Source organism: Centrocercus urophasianus, unplaced genomic scaffold, assembly GCF_019232065.1.
Source record: "Centrocercus urophasianus isolate 14NV4802_14NV808 unplaced genomic scaffold, USGS_Curo_1.0 seq_73, whole genome shotgun sequence".
Lineage (NCBI taxonomy): Eukaryota > Metazoa > Chordata > Aves > Galliformes > Phasianidae > Centrocercus > Centrocercus urophasianus.
In genome coordinates, this window is record NW_024885344.1 from 6,928,418 (window position 1) to 6,955,231 (window position 26,814).

Below are 26,814 nucleotides of genomic sequence, written 5' to 3' on the forward strand. Positions count from 1 at the left end.
TTGGTGCTTCAAAGCAGGCAGAATGTGGTGCGTTAGGGTCCCAATCTTCTCCTGGGAGTGACAACTCCTGCCTTTCATTTTGTTCTTGAATTGTAAGAATTGTAACTAGTAGTGAGTTGTCTTGTTACACAGTTATTAGGAGCACTGAAGCTTCCAAGGCCACAATAGCTTCCATTAATGCTGGGGTGAAAGGACTACTTTGTTTTGCTAAGCCTGCCTTGCTTTTGATGTACTGATTTTAATCAAAAGCTGACTGTTAGTTGGCGTGAAAATGCAATGGTAGAGTGTGCCTGGAGACTTTCAGAGGCATGTGAAAGAAGGGATTCAAGTCTATGTAAAACAGCAACAAGGAGCATGGTTTAATAATGCACCCTCACCTCAGAGCAGTGAAGGGGTGGTGTTGAGCATACAAGTACGTGTGCTATTGCCTGGGAGATGTCATCAAACATCTTGGTAAGCAGTGGAAGATTTTGTCTCGGCCCTCCGAAGTGCAAGCAGTGCTACTGGAGGGCTCCATTCTATGCACAGGAACTGAAAGTGGGGAGGGGGGGGTTGTTAACTTTTTCAGTAGATATGAACAGTGGAGGAGAAAGGGGGAAGAAATAATGTACAGGAGAAGCCTTCAGATGACACAGTCCACGTGTACTGAAGTGTATCACTGAAGCTGTTAACGTTTAAGCTATGAACTAGAAATGGCACTCTGTAATGATTAAAATACAGTCTGGGTTATATGGAAAGAAGCCCTGGGAGGGTTGGCAAGCTGCCACTTCACAAGATGGCACTTTACCTATGATGTTTCACAAGTTCCTGAAAAGTGGGGAAAAAGATGTAGCAAATCCTTCTGGAAAAGCTTGTCTGAAAAGCACAAAATAGAGTCAATCATTGCTTTAGTCTTGAGCGTAATTTCATTATTATGGCTTGCTCTGGCCAGGTTCTTTGCTAGTGCACACCAACAGTGGTTAATTCAGCTGCCTGTAAACAGAGCAGAATGCCACACAGCTCAGGCTTGCAGTTGAGCTGTTGTGCTTTATTCTGCACTGTTCCCTTTCGTTTGATGGATGTAATGGTCCCTCTGTCTTTTTCTTCAAGAGTCTGGTCTCAAATACCTCCCCTGCCATTCACCCTTGTGCAACTCAAAAAGGAGTGTGTGCTCTCCTTTGGTTGCTTCTGCCTGGTGCCTTTCAGAAGCCCTCTAAGCACAAGGGTTCCCCTGGGGTCACTTCTCATTCACAGAAGGAGCTTAGAGTGAGCTGCAGCAGTTCCTGGGTTTTTCAGAGTGTAGATTAATAGATTAATTTATGATGTAGTTAATAGTTTTCTTCATGTCAGGTACTAAGTCTGTTAACAAGCTTTATTCTGTTGTTCTACAATGTATGATAGCAACCACCAGATTTGTAACTTTCGTCAGTGCCTTTCTCCATCACAGCAAATGGAAGTGTGCAGCTGCTGCCCATGCAAGTTAACCAAGAAACTGCTGCAGAACCTTATGTTACCATTTTTGCTCTTCCAGCATCATACACAGATCCAGCATAGTTCCTGATGGCATCATTAGCATGCTTGTAGAAAGGCAGCTCTTCTATAAATGTTGTTTACAATACTATGCTACCAATTACTACTGTCCCACAGTTGTAAGAGCTGTGCATCCAGCTGGAGGAGATGCTCGTTTGTTTTTACCTACCTGGAAGAAGTATTCAAACCTTAGCTGTCTGAATTTGCTGCTGTGCATTCTTTGCACTGATACCCACACCCATGTCACATGAAACAGAGGCAGCGCCTCCCCACGTGGCAGGGCAAAGAACTGAAAGAATTCTGAAATGGGGCATGCACTGAAGCCCCTTAGAAGCTGACTGGCTTAAAAATAAGCATAATTACAACCCAGTGATGTGGAAGGCATGTGGCACTGCTTATGTGGTCACACTTTCCTACATACATAAGGTACAGGTTCTTAACAGCAAAAGCTGAGGTTCTTACCTAATAATTCCAGTTAAGTATAGTTGGAAAAGAGACCAAGAAGGCACATCTCAGGCCCACATCTGGTACAGAGCTCTGTTCTGGAGCCTCCTTTCAGGAAGCAGATGCATGCTGGTGCTTTGGGACAGAACCAAATCCACCTCCTTTTCCCAGTAGGCAAGTGTTCCAACCATAGCTGCTCCTCCCCAGCTCTCATATATGGAGGAAGGCTGCTAATGAAGTCTACATATGCAAAACATTCAACTCAAGGCAGAGGGAGTTTTAGTACTCAACACCCTTTCTACCAAGTCCTGGAGCCATTTTCCAACGCCTCTCTCAAGCGCAAGGACCACAACCACAACAGACAATGCTAGGATAGACGAGTTGCTTTATTCAGAGCGAGAACCTCTTTCACTGAGAATTACATCAACTTTTAATAGGGAATTGCACACTTGAGCGTTTCACTGTTAGCTTGAGACAGTTAGGTCCTTTAAAGTCATTTACTGCACTTACAAGAAGTTTGAAAACCAGCCTCAGCTTAGCTGCCCACAAAGGCTTTGTCTGTGTGATCACATTAAGCTGCTGGCAAGGAGGTGTGGACAGCAGCTGGGCTGCAAATGACAAATAGCATATCCAAGGGTAACAGCAACAAGTTATGGCAACATGTGAGGGGCAGAAATTGAATATACTTGCAACTCTTATTTCCTTGATAAAAGCTGTATCCATAAACATTAGTGCTTGTTAGTTATCACTGCCAAGTCTGGCTAGATTTGCTCACCAGACGCAAGGCTTACCTCAATTGCACATGTACACAGAGTTAAATGATGCCTCTAATTCTACAGCTGACTTAAGTTGCCTTTGTAGCTCCTTTGTTGCTATCTGATTCATACAGCACAGTCCTGTATTCTATCTGAATCCCAAGAACTGTGTGGATTCCCTCCCTTTAGGCTGCTGCAGCATTAATAACGCCATGTAGGCAAGTTCCATTCCAAACAGGAGACACTCTGTACCTCAAGTCACGCTCCAAACAGAAATTCATGTCATGCCTTCCGTAACAGGAAAGAGTTAGTATGCATTCCCTTAAATGAACCAGGCCTCCCAGCAGCAAGATTACAATACACATTGTTGCAAGCAGGAAAGAGCAGCACTTAAAAGCACTGTAAAGAAGTAGAGGCTCTGAGGCAGCAGTGAAGCTGTTAAGAAGTGCCATTTGCTTTTACAATTGCCATCAGACCAACCAGAACATGCAAACACTTATTTCACAGTTACCACACAATGCAAAATTTCAAATGAAATCAGAAGTATATTTTGCTGCACAGGGACTGAAGCCAAGGCACTTCAAATGACAGCATGCAACTTTTTCTCCCCCTGAATATTTTGGTTTTGAAATCAAGATTTTGTATAAAGACTCCACAAATTTCCATCAACCTTTTTCATCTCAACACTGCCATGAATACTCTCATTGTCCTCTCAGCCTATTCAGTTTCTGTATCTTGGGAACTTACTATGTTTACTTACATACTTACTATGTACTACGTTTTCTTTTTGAGCTTTACTCTCGTTTTCACATTAAAGGTTGATCTTCATCCTCATGAATTTATTTGTTCTTAAGAACACAGCAGCCTACCAACATTCTTCACTCACTCCAAAGGCCCCACACCTTTCAGTCATTCCCCCTGACAGGGAATTATAGCACAACAGCACACTTCAGAACAGGCCTACGAGCAGCTGGATTCACACAGGAAGAAACACACAGTGCTGCTCAAAGTAAACACACACAGCTCCTCTACTTGCAGAACAAGAACCAGCAGCACTCTTCAAAGCAAGGGAGCAACCAAACACCTTGCCACGATGAGCTGGACTACACCAGTCACAAGTGGACAGAGCCACCTCCTCATTAAATCACTCATTAATGTATTCCCAACTTGCCTGAAATCATACACAAGCAAGGTTTAGAAGCAGCAACACCTAGCACTGTGCAGCAAAAGCACCCAAACCAAAAGCAGAGCATGCTATATCTGACCCTTTGGGAAGGAAAACGATCCACATGCTTGTGTCCATTACCATTCTCCATCCTCATGGGTCCCATCTTCATTACACTTTGAACACAGCTCTCCAGTAAGAAGCTGGCAACCTACCTTCACTGTGTGGAAGCCTTGTTCTACTCCACAGCCCTAATTTTTTCCTGGTTCTTCCTACCTCCATTTCATTTACATCTGCATTTCTCCCTCTGCTGCTTGCCTCTGGAAAAAGAAGATCTGACAATGATTTCAGACTGCTCGGCTCATCTTTTCTCATATTTCTGAGCAAGGCAAAATATGCTTCTAGCAGTTAACTTCCATCTTTATGCATTTTTGTAGAAGAATGCTTCTTTCTGAACACCCACAGTTTTAAATAAGCATGTGGATTCCCAGAAAGCAGCCTGTAGCAATGCTTAAACTTGCTGTCCAGGCAGCATTACAACAGGAAACTTAATAGAAAACACACTCTAGTTGACTTTTGTTGAGGACAACAGAAACAGCACCATAGCATGGGAATCATTTCTGAGGAAGCCACTTCTGTTCCCAGCAACACCTGCAAATGTTCCTTCAGCAGCTCAATTATCTCAGCTGTCCATTCAGAATGTGTTCACAAAATCTTCATTGGAAAAGTTGTAAGAAAGTTAGAACTTCCTTTTAGCATGACACAATTCTGCAGGAGCTAAGCAACAAATGCTTTTGTACAAACCAAACACCCTCTCCCCACCCCCCCACTTTCCTGAAATAAAAAATACAGAGGCTTCAAACGTAAAAGAACAGACAGACCTCACTTGATTTTTTTGGGGTTTTTGTTTTTTTCATTTTTTTGTATTTTTTTATTTGGGAAAAGTGCTTCTTACAAAAGGCAGCTGCAAAACATTACATTATAGACCTCAGAACAATTTCTCATTCCAATTAAAAGTGAAAGGAGAGGCAGTCTAGGGGACAAGAGCAGCAGGAAAACAGATCACGGGGCATCCACAAGTCAATAAAAAAAAAAAAACAACAGCAATAATGTAATGCAAGGTTAAAATTCCTGTACGGGAGCTTTGGTGGCAATGTAATTTCTCAATGCAAATTACAGCCAGAAACTGCATGACCGACTTCCTAAGCGCTAACTCACGTAAGCTGAACAGCTTGACCAGGCAACCTGCCCCACTCAGAGGCCGAAAGGCACACGGCCCTTGAACCAGCTGAGAGGCACAGAGATTTCCTAGCAAAGCTCGCGGCTTACGTGGTCACATCGAGTTCTAAAACTTAAAGAGCAATGCAGCTAAAGGGGCCTCTCGTGTTCCTCTGACCCCACTCAGCTAACCGGACTTCTGCTCCTGGACCACCCTAACGAAACACATGAAAGAGAGCTGGTGTATCAGGGAGTTGCACATGACAGATCGTTGCCACGGACTGAGCTGAGACCACTAAACCAGTTTCATGTCCAATTGGAGGCTAGACTTCATGCACCAAGAGGGGATGAAAGGTGGCCTTGTTACTTAACTTACACAGAGTCTCCCCATCCTCGAGGTCCAACTCTACGTTTATCTGTATATACACATAGAAAGTTCTCCTTTCACTAAGACATTATCCTTTCATGCTAGACACAGTAAAAACTTGGAACATTCACACCTGGTTCTGGTTACACAGTAGTAATAGTAATGTGCAAGTAAACAAGAGTCCAAAATCACAAATGAAGATGTGTACATGAGGGGGCTGGAACGGAGCTGATGTCAGAAAAGGATTATTTGTATCTGGCCTGACGTCAGAAATATTGATACAGAGACAGAAAAGAGGCCATCAGCCAATTTACATCCCCACTGCATGGCCACCGCTCATTTTTGTATCTGGGCTCTTCAAAATGAGTGTGGAAGTCCTGTAAACACTTTAACCCTGGAACTGGGTGAGCTCTGTTGGGTACATAGATGAAGCAACAAACCTAAGCTAACTGTTTGACAGTTAAATTCATTTTTACAAAAACTAAGATTTTAAAGATTTCTTGTTATTTGTTTAAACAGAGGAGAAACAACACTCTTGGGGCGGGAGGGGACAGGAGAAGACAGACCCTGGGTAAAAGTTATTACAACAGCACCTGGAATTGATAGGCCTGCCTAGGAGAAACACAGGCACTGCCACAACACCACAGGTAAGTAATAGCTACTGCCTGAAGCCAAGACGACAGTCCACACTCCACTGTCAGGTGCTATAGATCCAGGTCATAATAATCTTCCAGCTCATCATGAAACAAGTCCCACTCGTCCTCGGAATCCGTTAACTCATCATCACCTCCTGCTGCCAACAGCATGAGCAACATCTCACCGAGCTCAAAGGTCACCACTTCGTCCTCATCGGTCTCAAATGGGTCACCGTTCTCTCGCTCCTCAATGAACTCCCAGAACCGATTCCTCCGCTGGGCCTGCAAGCAGAACACAAGCAGTTACCCGGGTGATCAAGCATGCAAGGAAAGGGCCTTCCCACAAGCCAACAAAGGTTAGCTCCCGTGTACTTTCTGTGTTTCTCCTTCAGGGAGACACTGACTCCCAGTAGAACCTACCGTCACACTCTTCTTCATGCTGCCCAACATTTTACCTCAGTATGTTGGTATAAAAGTTCGAAAAATTCATTCCTTCCATCTTAGCTCCCATCACTTACAAAATCTAGACTGCCCTCTCTTTCAAATTCACTACAATACAGAACTGCCAGAAGTTAGAAAATACAAAGTGCCCCTATCCTCAGTGCAGCACGTTCCTCTTGTGCATTTCCTGCACCAAAGGGACAAAAGCCAGCACTGACCCTAGATCTACTTGCTGTACGCACTTTGGGTCTCTGTGGCTCCTCTTGACGGCCATCAGGATACGCATGTTTGTAAAAGCAGTTCCCTCCAAATGGACAGCTCCCACGGCCTTCATCAAAATACCTGCATGGCTTGTTGCTGGAAAGGAAAACATCACAACTCTTATTCACAGCACACCCAACTAGACTTCAGAACTGCATTTACCTACAGACCAAAGATCTCAAGCACCATTTGGAGATGGTCAGTACTATGCCTGTGCGAAAAAGTGGTGCATTACGTAGCGTTCACACCCAAGGTGTGTGTGGATGCATGCATAGGGGCACTGATGGCTTCCACAGCACAAGCTTGTATTACTTAACGACGAGGCCACCCCTGTTCAGAGTGCTAAGGGAAAGACTGAGGTGAAAGCACATAGGACCAACTTAGTGACTGTGTGGCTGCATGCATCTGCGGGTGGAAAGGTAAGGAAGTACATCACACGTTGGACTGGAAAGGGAAAGGCTTTGCACCTTCTTCTCCAGGTGTGCATTACTTCTCCAGCCTCACAGCTTGAGAAGCTGCAGTGCTCATACCTCATTGCCTCCTTGTACTTCTGAATGAGTTTCTGCTTCTCTTCCTTCTCCTCCACCCAGTACTCACTTGGAATGACAAAGTTAGATGTGATCCGACACTCTGGGCAGGACCTGGGGAATGAACAGACCGTGCTGCAAGACTCCATATTACAGGGTGCTATCACCTATGTAATAAGTCATGGCACACATCCACCTTAAAAGACATTTTAAACATACTTGCTATATGCGCTTTTCAATCTATATTCTGTCTTAAATACAAAGATAATCTAAGCTCAATGACTTCAAGAACTTAATGTTAATGGTAGCTGGTCGTATCAGACCCTAAGGTTGTATCAAACCTTAAAAAAACACTTAACACAGACTCCTTTTTCTTTAGAATTAAATAAAATTATTTTCATTTGATTTCTATATATATTTGACTGGATTTCCTTCTTTTTCTTTTTTTTTTTAAAGAACAGCCTTTAAATGGAGAAATGGTTTGCCAACTGATTAATGCACTAGGGCAGCAAAGAACTAAGCAGCATACATTCTGAACTGGTTAATCTGTTATCAGATTTCTGGCTGGGTGTCCAAGACATAAACAGTAACCATCAGATAACAAGCTAACTAAATAAGTGAAAGGCGTTTTCTACCATGAAGTGAGTTCTGCAAACTTAATGCGCATTAACTAGATCAGGGTGTAAACATCATCCCTAACAATTATTTTGCTTCCAAACTGAAGTTAGTATGCATTAAATGAAGTCTCGTTATGGGGGAGGGGGGCAGGAAGGGGGTGGAGGGCGAGTCTGTTGCAAGTTGTCACCAGTTACTAAGTTCTTACAAAGCACAATCAAAATGGGAAAGTGTCTCACTTTATAATCTTGCTCTCAAATTGTTTAGCACTCCTCCACTTGCGGATGCACTTGAGACAGTAAGTGTGGTTGCAGTTGGAGAGGATCCCAAAGCGGCGCTCACTAGGATTAGCTTTTTCATACACCACCTCCATGCATATCCCGCACACCATGTCTTTACTACGCTGGACGGCAAATGAAAGCTCCATGTCCTTCTCGTGAGCTTCAATGCAAGACTGGAAAGGAAAGAGAAAACAACTGCAGACACGACTGGTCACCTGGGGAAATCCAAACAGGTTTTTAAGCTCAGTTTCACTCTATTACATAAGGAATGGAAAATGATTAAGCTGCAGAGTCTTCATCCTCAAAGAGCCTTGCTTAGACAGTGGGAAACAAGCAATTCAGAGTTCAAATTCCTTTCTTCAGACATTGCTTTAAACATCAGACAGGCAATCTGGAAGACCATCCAGTTTTACTAGGCTAAGAACAAAGCTTTAGTATCTTGACACAGACTGCTCTCCCAGCACAGATAAGGAAGCGCAGCTGCTTCTGAATACAGCTCTGACAGGAAACAGTCCGTTTTACAACAGGAATTTCATTCACTGCCCAACCCTGCATGCACCTTCAAATAAAAGGGAATGAAGGACAAGTGACTTCAGGGAGCTAGGAAGCAATAACTTCAAGCTGTTTAACACCAGACAGCTGTCTGCTCACCTTTATGTGCTGGGATCTCTGCGCAGCATCAATTGGATGCAAGACCTGCAGTCCGCACATATCACAGACGTCCCCATGGATATACACGCAGTTTTCTCCATAACGACACTCTCCCACTGCAGCGTAGGGGCACAGCTCCTTCTTCATCTCCACGTCTGCTTCCTGCTTTTCATACTCTTCCTCAATCACCATTTCCTCCAAGGGTACTTCAGTGCAGGAAGGGGCAGCTGGGTACAAAATTAAGAAGCAAGGAAGGAGATTTCATGAAAAAAAGTTTTAAAAAACCCTTCGGGTGACCCTGCTCAAGTCATTCAAATGGATTATAAGAAAAGTAAGACTCACTTCAGTCCAAGTTCCATGTACCCTCAATTTGAACTCAGTTATTTTCTGACTCAAGAAAGCAAGATTGATTTCTAGTGTAACTTGTTCATCATTCAATTCAGACAAGACTAAAGCTATAAAGCCCTCAACAGTCAGAGCAAAATCCATTTACAGCTTCAGTCTGCACTAGAAAGCCTCACTAACTACGTTTTTGTGCTGACTACAGTTCAGCAACAAGTAAGGTTAAAAATCTCTCACTTTGAGAACCAGTTCCACTCCAGCTAGAAACGACTCTCAATTTTTCCCCACCACAATTACACTGCTGAAGCAATAGAGGTGTATCCAGCACAAAGAAGTGCCAGTACAGGGACACCACACCAGCAGTTTCTCAAATGCAGGTTAATCAGCGTGTTGTTGACACTTCCACATGGCTCCAAGTCTATTCTAGACACTTGCAAAAAAAATAAATAAAACCCATCCAAAACAGACATCCAATCTGCCCTTATCAAGAGAGCAATCCTAGCGGTAGGAAAATCTGTCATTTTCCGGCTATTCTCACTTCATTCTAGACTAGTTATCAGTTTTGCAAAAAGAAATCCCACTGAAAAAATACCCCCACCTAATCCTAAATTGAACTGAAATCTGTTTAGCTTCTCTTTCCTGCACAGATAGGCTCTGTTTAAGACTTCTGTTTCTCCCACAAACGCACTCATCTGTGCCACCATGAGCTGAACAGCCTTTTGAGGCTGCGATATCAAGCAGGATTATGTTACAAGACAAAAGCAGACAGCTGGAAGATGCACTAAATGTGGAAGAATGACAAAGCAGTGCTACATCCAGAACATGCACAAGGAAGAAGAGCAACTGGATTTCATCTACATAACCAGTAGCTGACAGAGGAGTGAGAAGTCATCTGTGCCATAAGAAAGTGGAGCTTTATAAATCCTCTGACCACTAGGTTTGGAGAAGCAAGTAAATACAACTAAAAGGGTACTTGGAACAGTAAAAGAAAAGACTTTCTCAAAAAAGAATCAGGGGCCACACACTCCGTTTTTATTCCCACGAAGCAAAGATGCGCAGCAAGCATCCAACAGCCCAATGGCCTTTAGAGATACAAAGAAAAAGCACGTGCTAGAAAGCTCAGTTTCAGGGGGGAATGAAAGTTATGAAAAAATTAAGAGCAGGAAAAGAGGAGCACTCAAAAGCTCAAGTCTGCTTCCTTTTGGTTCCCACTTAAGAACAACCATCTGACTTCAGAGGTTACTCACACTGCTCTCAGATACTTTTCAAAAGCAACTAATTGATTAAGTAAGAAGCCAACCATTAACCTGCTGATTTTCAGAGGATCCCAAACAAAAAAGAACTAAACCTTCATTACCTCCTCTTCCCTAGGAGTTCTAGTTGCTCTTCTCTGGTGCTAACTCAAGTACCCATTCACTTAGACCTACTTAGTGTTCCATCCAGCTGAACACAATAGGAAAATTCTCCAGCCCCTTTTTCTGGAGCTTAAGAACCATGGTCTCCTCAAACAGCAGCAACAAAAAAAGAATCACAAGTACCAGACTGTTTCCATTCCCCTGGTTGTCATTTTTGCCAGATTTTTTATTATTATTATTTTTAACTTTGTGAGGAGGGAGAGTTTAATAGATCACAGGATTCACAGATGGAAGTCTACTAAGCAGATAAATGCAGCTGAGTTTCAAAGGAATCTATTGATACAGTGCCTCTTTGAAATGGGGCTGGCAAGATTATCTTTTGCTCAAGGCAATCCTATATCCCTGGAAAATGTATACTTTGAAGCAGAGGCACGCTTGAAGCTTTTCTTAATGGAGAAAGTTTCCAGAGTCACCTGTACTCCTCTGAAGGATATCCTTTATAAAACCTTTCTTTGATAAAGTTTTGACAAAGAGCTGCTTAGCTGAGGCTCTTTTGAGAATAAAGGTTCTGAAGTCTTATTCCCCAAAGACTGACTTACAATCCCATTCACTTTCTATGCTGGGCCACAAAAGAGAGAGAAGAGCTTCAAATCTTGGCAAAAACGAGTATACTGAATTATTTAAACAACAACAAAGAATGCAACATCACCAAAGACTGAAAACAACAACAACACTCAGTGTAGCTAGTAAATTCTAGCTAAGTCCATGCTACCATCCTTGTGTCCAAAGCACAACCTGTTCTTGTCATCTAGAGGTCAAGACATTAAGATACAGCTCTGTGAATGTCAGTCTTTAATAACAACTTCAGGCACTTTTACAGTATGACAGTACAGGAGGGGGAAAACACGCTGAAACTGATCTAATTTTTCGGTCTGTCTTCCATGCTATTCCAGCACTTCCTCTCAGCTAGCTTTTATTTCTATGAAATAAAAATCTGAACAATCTGAAGCCCTACACGTGTAACTCTTGAACCTACTGCTCTGTTTTGCTCCAACTCCGAAATTCCAGTTGGGAAAACTCAGTCACTGCCTCAGCAGTTCCACTTCCAACACTCCACAGAGTAACACTTATTCTCTATGATCCTGCCCACTGTTTTCAAAGCCATTCTTCAGTAGGTTAGATCCCAGAAAGCAATCTTCCCATTCTCCATTTGACTTGGAAGGGACCTGCAAAATCATCTAGTTTTATTTCATAGTCAACATGAGTGACTAAATCATTCTAGGGATTAAATCAGACTACGGTACAAAGGTAACACAGCATCTCATGGACTTGCATGCAACCTACTTCCAACACTCAAGCCAGTTTCAAAACTCAGAGCAATACTACACACAGATCTCACTTCAGTACTTCAGCACGTAATGGAGTGCACTTTTGAAAACAGCCTTCCTACAAACAACTCCTACTTTTCACAGTTTGGCTCTCATTACACAGCAATCTCAAAATACGAACCAGATAAGTTTTGGACCAAACTGAACAATGTTAGGAGCACATCTGATGCTTGAGCTGCAAAGAGATCTTCAGCCCACAGAAGCAGACCATAGCTAAGCCAGAATGAAAACTGAGCCCAGAAGCAGCTGCACTGAAGAGTGCAATGTTGCTACCTCTGCCAGCAGTTTCATTCAACAGATCCACTTGTTGCAAGTTTTAGAAGAACTCTCTAATCATGCAGCTTTTTAGAGCCCAAATGTATGGAAAATAATGAGGTTACTAAGCTCCTATTCAAGTGCATGATAACAGAATTTATGAGCTGAGGAATATATCTCAAGTTCTGAAAAACTCAATTAAGGCATTAAGATATTATCTACTCCGTCAAGATGAGGCTGTGCCCACAAAGTAAGCAGTAGTTACTTTCAAGAGCTTGCATTCTCCAGCTTCAGTCTATCACATTCAAATGCTCAGCTCTTAGTAGGATTACTCCAATTACTTTTGTTTCCCTTAACAGGGCATACAGAACAAAAGCACTCTAGTCTACTTAAATCCAACCCAGATAGTTTAACAAAGTATTTTCCACTCTTCAATTTATAAAGTAGGACAGATATACATTCGATTAGAATATTCTATTAGAAGATATTTTCAATAAAACTAAGACACTCCTTCCTGCTGGCAGATCTACCATTTACAAGGAAAAACATAAGTTTCTCTACAATGAAAGACAGCAAGTATGCCCTCATTCTGCAGGAATTCAATAAACGGAATCTGAATTGGAAAAGAATTGTTTCAAAGTGTGTGTTGCTTGCCTCAGAAAATAAGGAAAACCAAGAATTCAGCCTGACTACCAGTATTACACTTCAAACACCAACGAGACTTCTGAATGTAAGTGCTTCCAGACAATCCTTAAACTCTACAGTATCATTACTTAAGTAAGCTATTAAGCCTTAGGCCAGCTACAAAGCAGAATCTTCCATTCCTTTAGTGACACTGCTCAAAAACTCTAACTTGTGGTATTAAAGGGTAAACTCACCTCCTAATCAGCCCTTGTGGATAGCCCTCCCTGGAGGCGCTCAGGGCCAGGCTGGATGAGGCCCTGGGCAGCACGAGCTGCTGGGTGGCAGCACTGTCACAGCAGAAGGCTGGGACTGGGTGAGAGTTAAGGACCCTTCCAACCCAAACCATTCTATGCTTCTCTGTAGGAGCAGATACCTCTCAAAACCCAAACATACTCCAGCAATTAATATGAAACTTAACAAGAGCATCTTCAACTTTTTTTTTTTTTCTTTGACGTTTTCAGATTAAAATCTTTACAAAAAATACCTAAATAACATTCCTTAATATTTGATTTCCACTTCTTCTCCCTCTTTTCAATTTGACTTCAGCCCCATACTTGTCCAGACCACTTTCCTGAAAATCCCAGGAAGATATGCATAGAAAAATTATTTTCTGTATATCTTAACTTGATGCAAATCCTTCAGACTTCCAGAATTCTAGAGAAAAGATCTATCTATGCCCTAATAAAGCTTTAAAAATCTTTAGTTAGGAAAAACTGTTGCAAGACAGATGTCAGATGCCTCAAGTCCTAAAGATACTGAAGGAAAGTAATCCAGTGCAGACCAGTTAATTATCTTCAATTCACACATTTACTTACACATTGGAACAATTATTAACAAGTACATACATCTGGTAGCCCAGAAGGCAAAGTGCATTTCAGGGTGTGCTCAAAACCAGGCAGCCAAAAGAAAAGGCAGTCTGCCACCGCATTCACCGTTGGTGCAGCATCACCTCAAATACTGAGTGCAGTCTGGGACTCCACAATATAAAAGGGATGTTAAGATACTTGAATGCATCCAGGGGAGGGCACCGAACTAGTGAAAGGCCTGGAAGGCATGTTCTACGAGGAGAAGCTGAGCACACTCTGGTTAGCCCTGAAGTGGTCAGGTAGCTGGACTAGATTCTTGTAGGCCCCTTCCAGTTGTTATCATCTTTTATCCTCACAGCAGCGGGAAAGAGCAACACTATTCAGTGCTGCTTACATCTCTGCCATTTTACTGCCTTCAGTTACTCCAGAACATCTGGCAGCAGTAGCAGCAGAACAAACATGGAAATGTGGTGCACCTGAACCTCAAAAATTGAGTATCTGAAGAATTGTCACTATTTTCTTTGCTGAGCTCACTGTCAAGATACAATGCTTAGTCCCAAATCAGAATCATTTGCATTAACAAAATGTCCTGTCTAATAGTAAAAGACAAATACTGCTAAATAGTATAATCTGAGCATTATGTAACAAACTTCAAATTACTCTGGGCATAAAAATATCAGTTTTTGATTCAATCATTATTTGATCATTCATGGCTATACATCTTCAGTTTTAGAGAGCCCGATACTAGAAGTTAGACTAAATGCATGCACCCTCTTTTCGATATCTTTGTGCTACCTTTCTGCAAGGAAAGTAAATGAGAGGTGTGGCATACTTAAACTGTCTGGTCCCATACAATAAGCTTTTCCAATTTCATTCTCCTTATGAGCCATCACAGTACCATAAAATCAAGTCTCAGAAAAGTAACTAGAGTAAATGATCTTCAGTTTCTGGTCTGAATTGCTCTGGGACTCATGAAAGCAAATACTTGGTCAGAAGTCATTCTACAGGAATCCACACTTCCTCTAGACATCTTTCACAGTACTCAGAGACTTTGCATATATACCTGGTTTTAGAACACCATTACAGCAGTAAGAAGGGATTTGAAATGATCCTACTATTCACGCAGAAAAAAATCAAGTAGAACTTAAGAACCGAACAGTTGAAGTGATTCATAAATACGATCAGCTGTACTCAGCTAAATCAGAAGCATTAAAATAAATGCACTATGCAGAAACTGTTGACCCATGACAGAAATTTACCATTATCCCACGATCAGCTTACCACGTCCGCAGTATGGCTGCCCAGGAACAAACTCTACAGCATTCACCCAGTCTTCAGCACCTACTCCAGCAGCTGCCAGATCTATATTTTCATCTTCTATCTCAATAATATCTTCTTCAACAATTTCAGGGAATAATGCGAGGTCTGAGGATACTGAGGGATACATTTTTGCAGCTGGATTCACAGTAGTCTCTTCCTCTTCTTCTTCTTCTTCCTGCATCAGCGGCTTGGTGTGTTCATATCTAACATATGAAAAAAAAACATGTCAACTCCTCACAAGAAAACTCCTCCACAGAGCTGCCTGAAAAATTGGAAGCAAACCAATTTAGATGCTAACACGCTATACTGAAGAAAAGGCTTGGAAGAAAATGCTAGATGACTCTTCAAGAGAAACGCATCCACTTGTACAACATGTCAGCACTGCCTGAGGAACCCAACCCTACTCCATTTGGAAGAAATGGAGTGATGTGTGCAATTTTCACTTAAATTACAAAAAAAATGAACTTCATTTACATCCAAATTTGCTCACATACCTACTACATATGTGCAGTAGTAGTGAATGAAGTGAGTTAATTTAGCCTTGAAGAGACTAAAGACAGATACTGCTGTCTTCAACTATTAAATGAGAAGGCACAGAAAAAGAGTGAGCCACTCTTCTTAGAGATGCAGTGATAGCTAAAGGCCAGCAAACAAGCTCAAAGTGGGAAATTACTGTAAGTTTACCATGAAATTAGTTAAACACTGAAGGAGATGCCCAGAGAGGCTACATAACTTCTGTTCTTCCAAGTACTCAAAACTTGAGTGGACAGTGTCCCAGACTGTGACCTAAACTGACCCACTTTGCCTCAGTCAGATGTTATGTTGGCTTTAGTAATTACTTTTAAGTCCTTCTTCAATTTACTGTGGACAACGATGCTCAGAACACATTGATCCCTGCCACCCACAAACAACAGATAAGTGCCATTTCTCTCAGAGATCTGCCTTCCAGCAGCTAGTACATTGAAAGAGAAATAATTCATTTCCCCCCACAAAGTCTTAGATATCTGCTAACTAATTTCAAGGATGAAAGGAGGGAATTCTTGGAGATTATATACAACCTTTAAGCAACTGCGATTCACTTGCCTTGTGTCAGGTTGAAAACAATTAAGCATTACAGATCCTGCATATGAAAGAAACGCCTGACCAAATGTCAGCTTTAAAATCTCAATGAAGCTATGAAGCACAAATTAAAAGGCAAGCCTCCAGCCTTCTTCAACAGTGGTTTCCAAAGCAAGGCACATGCACCCCACGCATTATACAAGATAATCCACCAGAATTCAGGACAAAAACGGTAGGGCTTTTTTATACCTAAAATTATAAGAAAGAACTCAAGCTTTTAATATTAAATATACAGAGCAAGGTTGGTGCTCTTACTCAAGTTTGCATGCCAAAGGGTCCTCTGTCACACACAGTACACACAAGGTGTCCTGAAGGAAGAGCAGGTGTGCCACAGTGTGCAGGGATTTACAGCAGTGCCTTTGCTTGTTTGCTTTCAGTGCATTGATACTGTAATTCACATCTGCCCACTAAACAGAGCTGCAGATTACGTTATCCAGTTTTAAGTTAAACTCTCACAAAACAAACAAGAGGTTAAAAAACATTTCTGCAAAGTAATTGTGGATTTAAGAGAATCCTGAGTATGTGAACAAAAACAATGACAGGATGTCAGATCTGATCAGGTTGTAGTTGTTTTTATCTTTGTAATGTGGTTGAGGAAGAGCTGAGAGTAGAAGAGTGAGCGCTGACAAGAACTGTGGGGGGAGTGCAGGGGAGGGAAAACGGAGGCAATCAAAATAACTCAGAGGAGGATTTGAAACACAGATTCACTATGGTTAATGATCCTTGCCCTCAGCGTATGTTATGTCTTGAGATATTAGACAATGGCAGTATGAAACTAGCACAGTGACAGGACTTGATCTAAGCAACCCCAACATGAACTTCTATAGTTGTTGCTTTTTTCCCCCTAGAGATGTTTCAGATCATGGAAAATCTGGGTTGAGTTGCAAAGGTTGGTGATAAATGCTGAAAAGCATCTCCCATGTTTCTTAGATAATAACAAAAGACAAAAAAGCTACACACAAATTAGAACACTTGTTCTTCCTGATGGCAGAAATAACACCTGGAAAGCAATACAGCAACAAACAAAAGTACTCCTTGTCAGCAAATACTTTTGGGAGACAGAACACTATGGAAACAAGTACTAGAACAAACTATGTAGTGTTCAAGGTTCATAACAGAGGCAACTGGAAGTATGTTACTAATAATGCTTCAGCTTATGGCATTCCCTAGATTATGCTGCAACAATGAAATACACAAACTACATTTCTGTGAGCCACTAAGGAGATACAATAGAGAAGATGTATTCTCAACACTAAGTGACTATTAAAAATGATGTCTTACTGGGTGAGTTTAACCACCGAAGGAGCAGCTGCGTTAACTATAATGAACTATTTCCAGTTAAGATTACAGGGATAGCACAAGTGAAATTCATTCACTGCATCATAAATAAGATACTGCAGCAAAAAAGCTGGAACCAGAAGCGGACAAAATGCTACCACCACATCATCAGTATGGTTAACTCAAAACTAAAACATTCTGATAGTGAAATCTTTCAATATTTTGTAACAAGAAGTAGAATGATGATGAAAACCTTCAGTACCACTCAGTGGTTTGCTGGTTATTTCATGTTAAATTGCTTAACAATTCTTGTAAAAGACGAGTTGCACACTTTTCTTTCACAATACTGCAAGTGCTGCAAATTTGTTGACCTACTCTGTGATTAGAGGTAGCTGTGACTAGTATGCTACTATACCCAATAAACATTTTCAAGAAATAAGCACACTCAGTCCCTTCAAATCAGAAATGATGTTTTTGGAGTTAGAGCAAGTGCTTTTTGAAAGAAGCTTGTGCCATGGAGATCACATTTCGTAAGTGGCTGTTGGGAAACACTACCATTGTGAGATGATTTTGTTGTCAAACACAATGCGTGTTACATGTAAATATTCTTGCATCTGTACATCAAAAAAAATTTGGAAACTGTTTTATAACACGTTTAAGAATCTTCTAACAGAAGAGTTTCAGTAGAGTTTAGATTCATTAAAAACATCGACAGCCATTAAGCCCAAGTACCACAGACTGAACTAGGAACCTGACCTTCCAGTTTCCACATCCAAGTGCTACACTGAGAACTTCGAAAGATAACAAAGTGCACTGAACCACAGCACTCTCCGTAAAACTATGTTTTTAGTGAGGGTAAAAAAATTTTCTGTATGTTGTCGGCAACTGTGAGACCCCCCCACGGGATGTGACGCGATAGGCCCTCTCCCTGCTCTGTGATTGATGTGTGGCACGTGCTTTAGGGGCGTAGATGAAGCACACAGGTTATATAAGCTAGAGTTCACATGTAATAAACACCATTTTGCTGTTCATCATATTGGTATGTACGTGCGGTCATTTGGTCCTGACCTGGTTTTAGGTCAGTACCGTAGGAGGCAATGCAACATCTGTACAGTTAATAAATAAAACCAGTGTTTTTAAAATATTTTATTCTTTATCTTAATCTAATCTTATGTTGCCCTTGTGGCCAAGAAGGCCAATGGTATCCTGGGTGCACTGAGAACAGTGAGGCCAGCCGGTCGAGGGAGATGATCCTCCTCCTCCACTCTTCCCTGCTGAGGCCACATCTGGAGTGCTGTGTCCAGTTCTGGGCTCCCCTATTCTAAAAACACAGATCTCCCAGAAGGATTCCAGTGGAGGGCCACAAGGATGGTAAAGGGCCTGGAGCATCTCCCGTATGAAGATAGGCTGAGTAACCTTAGTCTGTTCAGCCTGGGGAAGAGAAGACTGAGAGGCAATCTAATTAATGTTATTAATACCAACAGGGAGGTGGAAGGCAAATGGATGAGGCCATGCTCTTCTCAGTGGTGTGTAGCAGTAGGAAAGCAGTAATGGCCTAAAACTTGAAGTTTTGTACTAACATGCAGAAGAAACTCTGTTCCGTCAGGGCATCAGAGCACTCAGGCTGCCCAGAGAGGTGGAATATCTTCACAGGAGACTCCACAAGATCATCTGGACACCCACCTGTGCGTCCTATTGTAGAGTACCTGCTTCATCGGGGGTTGGACTCACTGATCTTTAGGTTCCTTCCAACCCCTGCAGTTCTGTGATTCATTTTCTCCATGTTTTAGAATGTGTGTGATGCAATAGTAAAGTAGTACATCTGTATAATTTATCAGCAAATATACATTCAGTGGGGGTGTGTGCTAAAAAGATTCACTTTTTTATTCCATCTACAAGCAACAAAAGTTTGGAGACCACTGATGTACATGACCATGATTGTAGCACTGGCAGACATACAGAAGGCTAGAGACTAATCCTCCATTATCTTTCTTATACACAGTTACTGAATACTAAACACATAAGAAAAGCAAACTATAGCTACCGCATGAGGTCATGATGCAAATATTTAATCACACATAGGACCTACAACAATACAGTGTTAAGGCCCCTGGTAAGTTGTAATACAGAAGAACTTCAGCGACAGAAAAAGATCCCATTGCCTTTATAAAGCTTTGCTACCCTAGGAAAGCATTATTTTCCTTTGTTCATTCTTTTAGTTTTTCTTCTCTTTTTCAACAGTATAGGTTAATTTACGTCCTCTCAACACAGGGCTGATTTGTACAGGTGTTTTAAAAATCTATATGACTATAGCCCAGTTACTTCTTCAAAAGTGACACTTAATTGTCAGAACAGCAATTTCTGAAGAGAGAAGCAATACAAAAATCATACCTGTTTTATCATAATTGACCCAATGTTTCTCAGTCATCAATTTGGGTAGTCTGAATGTAGTCCCAGATTTCATTTCATCTACTCATACTATTAACAGAACAAACCACAAGCAAAAACACACCTTGATAACCATTGCTTTTCTGAAGACTGGTTCTCTTCACATCACCTCTTACTGGTTTTCAAAACAAAGTAAACACTACCACTCTTAGTAAGAGAAAGCCATTAGTGAAGTGAAGTAATTTCTGTAGAATTATGAAGTTCCAATGCAAGGAGGATTTCCTTTTCTCTTGCCTTTCTCTGAGCTCTCTACTCAGGAACTCTAAGTGAATTTACTCCTACAGCGCAGCGAGTAGCATTTCTTTACCTGCAGAGATCTCCGTAAGCACAGCATCCACGCTGATAATACCTGCACACCATGGCAGACTGACTGGTGGACAGGTCATGAGAGTAGCGACAGTTGTCTCCCTCCTTGCAGACTCCATGCATGAAATACCTGTAATACAGGGAATTACTGTGAATTAACAAGTACTGAAGCTGTAAACACAGTATTCGGAAGACAAGTTGTTTTATAAATCAAGGTATGCTGAATTTAAGACATAGCTAACAGCTCACAGGACCCTGTCTCAGTATAAACATACAAATGAAGAAAGAAGTCTGAAAAAGGACAAAGCCTTTTCTACTCCAATGAACTGTAAAAAACACTCAAAAGTGTTTTTTTCCCCCCATTCTTATACATGTTAATCTAGAAAGTGTAAGCTTCTTTAAATGCACGGCATTGCAACTACTCAGACTTTGTATGAGAGCCATAACTGAACATATTAAAGAACACTTAACCAATAGAGAAGTAGTACCAAATTCTCTCCCTTAAGAGCTCCTTGGCAACAAGAAGCTTACAGAAAGAAGCTCTGGCCCTCAAATATGAGGTAAATTACAATCTCTGAATTAATTTATCAATACTTACCATACAAGAAAAATTGCCAGGGTTCAGGTTTCACACAAACTCTTAGCTAGCCTATAAGGCACAGCCTGAGCAAAGATTCAGAAGGCCATTATACCCTTTTAAGACCATCCCACTGCTGAAAGGAGAATCTCTGCCTCTCTGCTCCACACTGCTCTGCATGGATGCTGCCACCCACACAGCCAGCAGAATCAGGCCCTCCAAGGAGGTGACCGCACAGCCACCCTGCAGTGCAGCCAGCAGGAAGGACAGCTGGATCATCTTCTGCAGCACCAACTAAGAGGATGGCACTTCACAGAGCAGCATTTGAAGTCATGCTCCTAAACAAAGGGTGTCAAAATCTGGACAAGTACTTAAGACTGCTGTAAGGTAAGAGGTCATAAATCAGAGCAAACAATTCACCAAATTATATAAGCAAAGCTACATTTGTAGTGCAATACTAGGGAAGTGCTATAACTTGAAGCAAGTCTGAAGAAGACTGACGTGCAAAGCCAGTGGTGTACTCAAGATACTTACTAAGAGCAGGAGAGCTGAAGTGGTTTTATAAGCCACCAGCTGACACTAACTGTCAGGCTGCAATTCTCGCTTTCAAGGTACCATCTGTCTGTACACTGTGGCTACACAGCAAACCTGATCAGAAACATGATCCTACACAGAAATAAATAATAAAAAGACCAGATGACACTCTGCAGGCTATTCTCCCCAGAGACATCAGCACTCTAGTCAGGTTTGCCAGGTGGCTGCACCAACCACCATGCCAACACACCCCAGGAACCAGGTACTACCCCAGGACTCTCCAGCATTCCTCACCACAAAGAATAATTCATTCCATCCTCTCTCCCCCACAAGCACACAAACACCATCACACACTTGTCCATACACAAACACACCTCAAAGCCAAAATGTAGCAACTCACAGACCCACGGAAGCAGAACCTAACTGGAACTTCTAGATTCTTTTAAGGAATGAGATTTACACCAACAAGTCAAAATTAATTCAGGCTGTTAAGTTACCAAAGAACAAGCTAGGAACATTCATCTCCACCCTTTGCTTGTTTCAGCACAGCTCTGCTTCTCCCATGTGTCAGGGCACGCAGATCCACAGCCACCTGCTGACTTAGATCAAGGAGCTGCTCAGATGTAACCTGACATTCCTTCTGCCACCCCTGCGGTTATTTTTAATGCGGTTCAGATCACGGCTCAGACCCATGCACAACCACCCTGCTACTCCAGCCATAGGGCTGAAATAAGCAACTAAGGGGAAGGCAACAGCTACAGTGAGCACTTTGGCTGAGAAGGACCTGACCAGTGTAACTTACTCTAAATACTGAAGCCTTGGAACAAGGCTCTCCTATTGCTGCTTACTCAGAGGAAATGGAAGTCCGAGGCCCTTTCCAACCCTACATCAAGAGATTCCTCTGTAAGCACAGATCCTCTAGAATTCTGAAACTAGCCACAGTGCATTACATCAAGACAGTATGTTATAAAGGGGAAGGGAAAAAAACCTGAAGCACTCATGAGCTTCATTTAATTTTCATCACTTTTGCACTGCATTCCCATGCAGCAAGCTGAGCTCAATTCAATGAGATAACTCAAGTGAGGGGAGGGAAAAGATCTCTAAGGATTACACCAACTCCATCTCTTGCCCAAAGGAGGGAAGTTTTGACTTCAACATCACAAAGAAATGAACATTTTCCACGTGAAATTGCTGAATCTGGCTAAAATGTGCTTTGGCCATACTTGAAAACTGGGTATGTTACAGCACAGAGTGCATTATTTTTGGCTTGGCATGTAAAAATGTGGAAGAACATCTTTACACAAATATAACTGTAACATTACATCCTAGCAATACCAGCCTCCTGTTTCTGGATACAGGACAAAAGGATTCTAAAAACTGAAAACTGAACAGGCTACCTGCCTCACTCAGTGACATGCAGAAGGATATCCAAACTTTGCTTTCTGTCAAACACACATCCTCTGATCTGAAAAAGTTTAACTGGAGCAGGATAAGTATACAACTGCATTCCCCCTGGGTGCTTTCACACAGCAATGCACTGTCTTTCCTGTTCAGATATAGGAATACAAAGTGGTGAGACTGCACAAGTTGAGACCATGCCCCCACTCAGCTCACTGCAAGATTATGCAAAGCTATGTGGTACCAACACATGGCACAACCCATCCAGGAGGTACCAACTGCAGTGATATTTAAGCACTGCAGAACACTGCTATACTTAATTATGTATCCTTTAACCCAAACAGCAAATCCTGTCTTTCAAGGGGTGCTTAGAAAAGCCAGAGAAATCAGGCTCTGCGCATCCAAAAAGCATCTAATCCATAACCAAAATCTCCTGGGCATTTTTTTTGAAATGCATAGAGAATGCCATCACCCAGGGCCATGGATGTAGAAGCCTTAAAATAGCACCTTTTAAATATTTTGTTTTCCACTGTCAGAAGGATATTACTTCTATTACCTGCCATAAGCTAGAGCAAAAGCACGTGTAATGACTTCATTGAGACCACAACACAGTTTAAAACAAGACAGCTGCATTCTAGAACCTCAGCGTGTACTAGCTGCCTTCAGATCATCTCCTTCATTCGAGTCTTCCATGTGTAATCCTATTAGTGAAATCGCTATGCAAGATCTCTCCCCACAGCTTTAGAAGGTTGCAAGGAGTTTGCTTTCTCAGGTGTGGCTTGTCCTTTCCTTCAGACCCACTTAACTCTGCTATCAGTCAACCGCATATGTTTATTAAACCACTGGTTTCATTGAGAACGTTACACCCAGCAACAGAGCTGAGTTTCCAACAAGAACAAGAAGCACTGCCATCGCTGGCAGACGGGAACCTCTGAGGAACAGCCAGCTGCACCCTCTGGCTGCTTCAGGAGTGATAGAGGCTGAGAGGTCTTAACAAGGGAGGCGGCTGAGCAAAGGCCAGGCACGCTGCTCTAGCACAGCACGTATATATTCAGCTATGAGCAGCTGGTAAAGTTCTACAGGAGTCAGCAACCTTATAAAAATGGAAAGACAAGACAAAAGCGGGTCTTAATTGCATTTATCTGCTCGTCCTTTCCTTTCCATAACTTTCTTCAGCAAGAAGGTAGTGGGAGGTGTCTAGAAGAGAGCTGCTAAAAAGGGGCAGTGCTGCAGGTTTTAAAGAGGCTTGTGCACCACACCTCATCACTACTGTTGCACCAAATTAAGGAAGCCTACCTGTGTGCTTCAGATTCTCTTCTCTGTTTAATATAAAAACAACACAATACCTGATCTGGGTTCTCAGAAACAGAAGCAGTTACACACGCCAGACAACTCTCAAACCACACCATCTAGTTGCTAAAGGGTTTTATTTCTGTGCAGTTACTGAATGCAATCTGTTTACATCAACTTGATGGGCTGAAGTACTGCTGCATGAGAACTGGAAAACTCAATTATCTGGAGCTTAACAGCATTATCTTTGGTTTAAGTGTCAGCTATACCACCACTCACTAAAGTTTCCTGTCTGTCTAAAACAGGAAGAACAGAGACACTTGATAAGAAAAAAGAATGGTAGTCCTTATTTTAAATCTATCTGTAATGAAAGGATCTGAATATGAAATAAGTCCTCACAACCTACTGAGGAACAAGATGAATTTCGTTTTCACCCCGAGCTCTAAACTAAACCTGCAGAAAAAGCAGAAGGGCAGCAATTGCAAAACCACAAACCTAGGAGAAATCAAAGCCCTTCCTCTCAGCCCCAGTGTCTCTCACTCTAAGACACCAATCACCCAGCCAAGGGCATCACCCTGACGTAACAAGCAGCAAGAACACCCTCTAATTCTACAACTTCCCATTTTGGTAAAACAGCTCTATGCCCTCACCAACCACGAAATGCCAAGTATTCATATCGAAGATACTCCTGTTTATCTGAAGTTTCTCAGGCAGTGTCTGCTGTTACCCATACGATGATCCAGATAAAGTTACAGATGAAAGTAACCCTGCAGCATTACTCAGAACACAAGCTGCTCCAGACAATAAAGTGAAAAAAAAAAAACCAAACCTCGATTCTGAAATGTTACTAACCCCTTCATCTCACAGTTAAATCCTCTAGCTCATTTACAAAGGTAAAACAAGGCTCAAGAGTGTGTTCTCTTAACAAGTTAACAGGAACTCCACCCCACTGAAACTTAACTTAGAAAAACCGAGTTCTTATAAAGCAGCCCCAGAAGATCTGGTCCAGTCATTAATTTCACTTCAAAGCCTGAGGAAAGCTTTGCTGCCTGCAACTGGAAGGGGCCCACTGAAAACAAACAAACAAAGAAAGGAACAAACAAGCACCGGGGCAGCTAAGAGGATTAGTCAAAAAGAACAATGGAGAGGCTCATTAGGTCGAAAGCTGAGATCTTATTTTTGTTTAAGCTCACATTACTGCACACGAATGTGTTCTCCGATGATCAAGTTTTCCTGAGTGTTTTGAAATAAATATTTATTCGACACACTCACTGGCCGGTACAGGCACAGGTCAGCTCGACTGCTCTGCAGTAACTGTTTGCAATCAAGCGATTCGCTGTGCCTGAGCAAGTACACAAAGCTCATCTACATACTTCCCTTAATTAGCTTTTTAGTCTTCAGAAACATACAGCAAACTCACGCAGAAGGAGCACCGACCTCTGCCCTCGCAGCCCACTGGAGAGCTGAGCTAAGCACCATTCCCAGCCATTTCCTCATCTCCGCCCCGTGCTTAACGGCCTTGCAGCAAACATTAACCTGGCTATTCACGTTAAAAGCTCTTTGCACGCAGAGGAGTACTCAGAATTGAGAAATGGTGTTTTCCAGATGAGCACCGTTAACGTGCTTAACTTGAGGCAATGCAAACAATACTCAGGGTTAGCAGGAATGCCTCAGACACCGCAGGGCCCCCGCAGCAGCACAAAGGGATGCAGCGAGCAAGCTGCTGTGAGAGCCAAGCACCAGCTCTCGGGGCCGCCCTTGGCACCAAGGGGAAATGGCGCACAAAAAAATCTCACGTTAAAATCTAGAGCCTCCTTCCCTTCCTAGAAGGAAAACGGAAAGTATTTTGGATTTGTAAAGTATTTTGATCGGGAACGTGTTATGTTAAATGGAATACAGAGACTTAAAAAAAAAAAAAAAAAAAAAAAAAAAAAAAAAAAAAGAAAGGAAATGCTTCCTGAACCTCGGCTTCGATCATCCGTTTGTGTCATAGGAACTCCTCTATTCTCTCTTCGCAAGAACTGCTTTATGCTCCTTTTAGCCTGCAGTCCCAGTTTAAAAATAGTCCCTCTGGCAGCGCTGCAACATGCGGCAAGATCTGCACGCTCATCGCGAAGAGATTTATCGGAAACGCATTCTGCAGGGAAATGCAGATGCAAAATGACGCAGCGCTCTGAGCCATGATGTAAGGCGGGCAGCGGCGCTCCCGGCACTGCGGGGACGGGTCACGGCGAGCCGCGTCCCGAGAAAGGCCTCAGCGACACCCGCGTTATTGAGACATCTAAAGCCCGATTCGAACTCGATGGCCCAGCGCTTCCCCCACAGCCCCTTTCGTGGCGACCGCCGTGACTCAGGAGCCCCGCGGGCCTCCAGGGCAGCGCGGCCCAGTCCCCAAGGGCGAGGCGGGCGCGGGCCGCAGCGCGGGGCCGGCTCCAGAGGGCGGCGCAGGACCGCGCCGGAAGTACGGGCCCCGGCGGCAACCTCACTGCCCGCGGGGCCTCCCCGCCCCGGCCTCGCAGCGCGGGCCCTCCAGCGCGCGATCCCGCGCCGCCCCTCGCCCCCGGCCCCCCCCTTCAGAGGCTTAGGGGCGCTGCGGTGCCTACGTGAGCGAGGAGGGAGGGGCCCGGCGACCCGAGGAACGGCCGCATGGGGGGTTGGGAGGGGGGGGGATGGGGAGAACGCGAGGAGATGATGGGGACGAAGGGCCGCCGCCGCCCCCGCCCTCCGCCGCGGGCAGCGCCTACCTGCAAGTGACCTGTTTGGTCCAGCCGCCGCCCGGCCCCAGGGCGAGGGGCGGCACGGCCGCGGGTCCGAAGATGGTACCCGTGGCTCCCGCGGCGGTGCT

General features: G+C 42.9%; 1 protein-coding gene across 1 annotated transcript; it reads right to left on the minus strand.

The window, feature by feature from the left end:
- Nucleotides 1–4,759: 4,759 nt before the first annotated feature.
- MKRN1 (makorin ring finger protein 1) lies at nucleotides 4,760–26,814 on the minus strand. Its single transcript, XM_042837876.1, has 8 exons — nucleotides 26,714–26,814; nucleotides 20,172–20,300; nucleotides 14,981–15,222; nucleotides 8,870–9,096; nucleotides 8,177–8,391; nucleotides 7,326–7,436; nucleotides 6,777–6,891; nucleotides 4,760–6,375 (listed from the first exon to the last, which is right to left on the minus strand). The coding sequence occupies exons 2-8, from the start codon at nucleotides 20,291–20,293 to the stop codon at nucleotides 6,163–6,165; spliced, it is 1,245 nt and encodes a 414-aa protein (XP_042693810.1). The 5' UTR covers nucleotides 20,294–20,300; nucleotides 26,714–26,814; the 3' UTR covers nucleotides 4,760–6,162.